At 47.4% G+C, this 2,108-nt stretch overlaps 1 protein-coding gene across 1 annotated transcript; it reads right to left on the bottom strand.

Annotated features, from left to right (window-relative positions):
• Nucleotides 1-329: 329 nt before the first annotated feature.
• Nucleotides 330-1,794, bottom strand: LOC109705916 (ribonuclease E-like). Its single transcript, XM_020226702.1, has one exon. The coding sequence runs from the start codon at nucleotides 1,435-1,437 to the stop codon at nucleotides 709-711; it is 729 nt and encodes a 242-aa protein (XP_020082291.1). The 5' UTR covers nucleotides 1,438-1,794; the 3' UTR covers nucleotides 330-708.
• Nucleotides 1,795-2,108: the final 314 nt, after the last annotated feature.

The following is a 2,108-nucleotide window of genomic DNA, read 5'->3' as shown; positions in this document are numbered from 1 at the left end:
TTTATATATGACACAAGCCTCTTCATCTATCTTCTCATCTATCAACTTCTCATCTATCAACTTACATTGATTCTTTAGAAAGATGCAATGGATGACAACAATGCCATCCCCATTCCATTCTTTTCCTCCTCTCAAAACTAAATTTTTTTTTTTAAAAAAAAAGAAAAAACAAAAAAAGAAGAGATAAAACTAGTTATTCACTGTAAAAAAATATATAAAATTTTCTCTCGCTAGCATTATCTTCACAAGAAGTCCAATTCATAGACAAAAAAAAAAGGGCAAAAATGGAGTAAAAAAAATATCGCAGCAAAGTACCAAAGAGGCTAATATTGGAGCAAAGTAGGCCTGAATTTTCTTATTTCAGCCAGCAGAAAAATATATTACAAAAACAGAGAGGAGCTACAACTCTCCTCACCAAAATTAGATTAGATAGAAAAAGCTTTCCAATCCCCGCCTTTTTTTTTTTACATGGATCAAAAGGGCAACTTAGATTGCAAAAGTAGGCCTGAATTAATTAATTCTCTAATTTCAGCCAGCAGGATCTAAATATATTACACAACAGAGAGGAGAAAGGAGTTGCGACTTGCAACTCTCCTCTCCTTGCCAAAATTAGCCAAAAAAAGAAGGAAGAGGAAACTGACCTTCTTGATCTCCAAACCAGGAAAAACTTCAATTCTAATTTCGACCTTCTACCATCACTTTAGGTTTTCAGTTTCCCCAAACCCTGTCCACAATAAAACTCACAAACTTCCTCACCGTGCTCTTGCTCTCACCATCACGGTTGCTAAGCCCCCCACCAACCCCTTCTTCTCCTTCTTCTTCTTCGTCTTCTTCTTCTTCTTCTTCATCGGCATCATCGGCATCATCGTCGTCATCTTCATCGTCCCCATCATCGTCGCCATCGTGCTCATCATCGGCGATCGCAATCCCCTTCTCCTCGGCCGCCGCCGCTGTCTCCTCAACGCCGTCCTCCTCCGCAGCCGCCGCCTCCAGCGGCTGCTGCTGCTGCTGCTGCTGCTGGTGCTGCGCGCTACCGCACTTCCCGCGGCGGCGGCGCCCGCGGCGGGGCTCGAGGGCCTGCTCCTCGACGGCGTCGATGATGCGGTGGATCACGTGGCGGTTCGGCGACGCGTCCCACCGCGCCCAGAAGCTCTTGTAGCAGGCGAAGCACCCGCAGCCCAGCTCCGGCGGGTGGAGCACGGCGCCTCCGCCGCGCCGGCGGCGCCGCCCTTTTCCTCCTCCTCCTCCTTCGCCGCCGCCGGAGAGGAGGTAGGCGAGGACTTCTTGCTCCTCGGGAGAGAGGGCGGCCGCCAGGGCCAGGACGGCGGCGGGGAGGGCTGCCAGCTGAATCAGAAATTTTGGGGACGCCGACGGCGGTGGCGGGGGAGCGGACGGGTGGACCCGACGGCCGGCCTTCCCGTGGTAGAGCTTTTTCATCGCTTTTCGGAGTCTGCGTCTGCGTCTGCCACCAACCGTTTGAAAAGAAATGAAGGTGGTTATGATGGTTGGGTTTTGGGTAGGCTGCAGGGGGAGGGGAGATGAGGAGGAGGGTTTAGGAGAGGTTGGTGAGAGAGGAAAGGAGTGGTAGGTGGGAGTCGGACTTTCGGCTCGGCGGTTTTTGTCGGGGACAGAAGGACTGACGGACGGACGGACGGACGGACAGATGGATGGGGACGCGCTGCTGGGCGGTCTGCTTCTCTTCTTTTTTGCTTTTGGGGATGGAAGATGTAAGGTGGAGCCGTGGACGGGGGGAGGCTGGGGGATTGAAGAAACGAGAGAAACGGGGCGTCACACGGGGCTATATAATAATACGGAGAGAAGAAGAGTTGTATGAAAATTTGCTTGTTTGTTTGTTTTTTTTTTTTTTCGAAATAAAAAAACTTATTTGGTTTTGGACTAAGAGAAGCTGGTCTTCTTTAGTACAGTTATTGCGTGCATATAAAATTGAGATAATTATTTATATACATATGAGAAGTTACCAGTTTTTTTTAAAAGTCAAATATTAAGAATATTGACATTTCAAGTGATTTCTAAGAAAATAGTGGAGTTAAATTCTATTAGTAAATTATTAAAAATAATCGTTATTTTTGTTAAATTACTATTTTTCT

This window comes from Ananas comosus, unplaced genomic scaffold (genome assembly GCF_001540865.1).
Source record: "Ananas comosus cultivar F153 unplaced genomic scaffold, ASM154086v1, whole genome shotgun sequence".
Classification (NCBI taxonomy): Eukaryota; Viridiplantae; Streptophyta; class Magnoliopsida; order Poales; family Bromeliaceae; genus Ananas; species Ananas comosus.
Note: the sequence above shows the minus strand (reverse complement) of the source record. Positions and strands in the feature narration are given on the sequence as shown.

What these genes read in the sequence shown, in the direction of transcription:
- LOC109705916 (XM_020226702.1), bottom strand. Translation starts at nt 1,437, where the DNA reads ATGAAAAAGCTCTACCACGGGAAGGCCGGCCGTCGGGTCCACCCGTCC.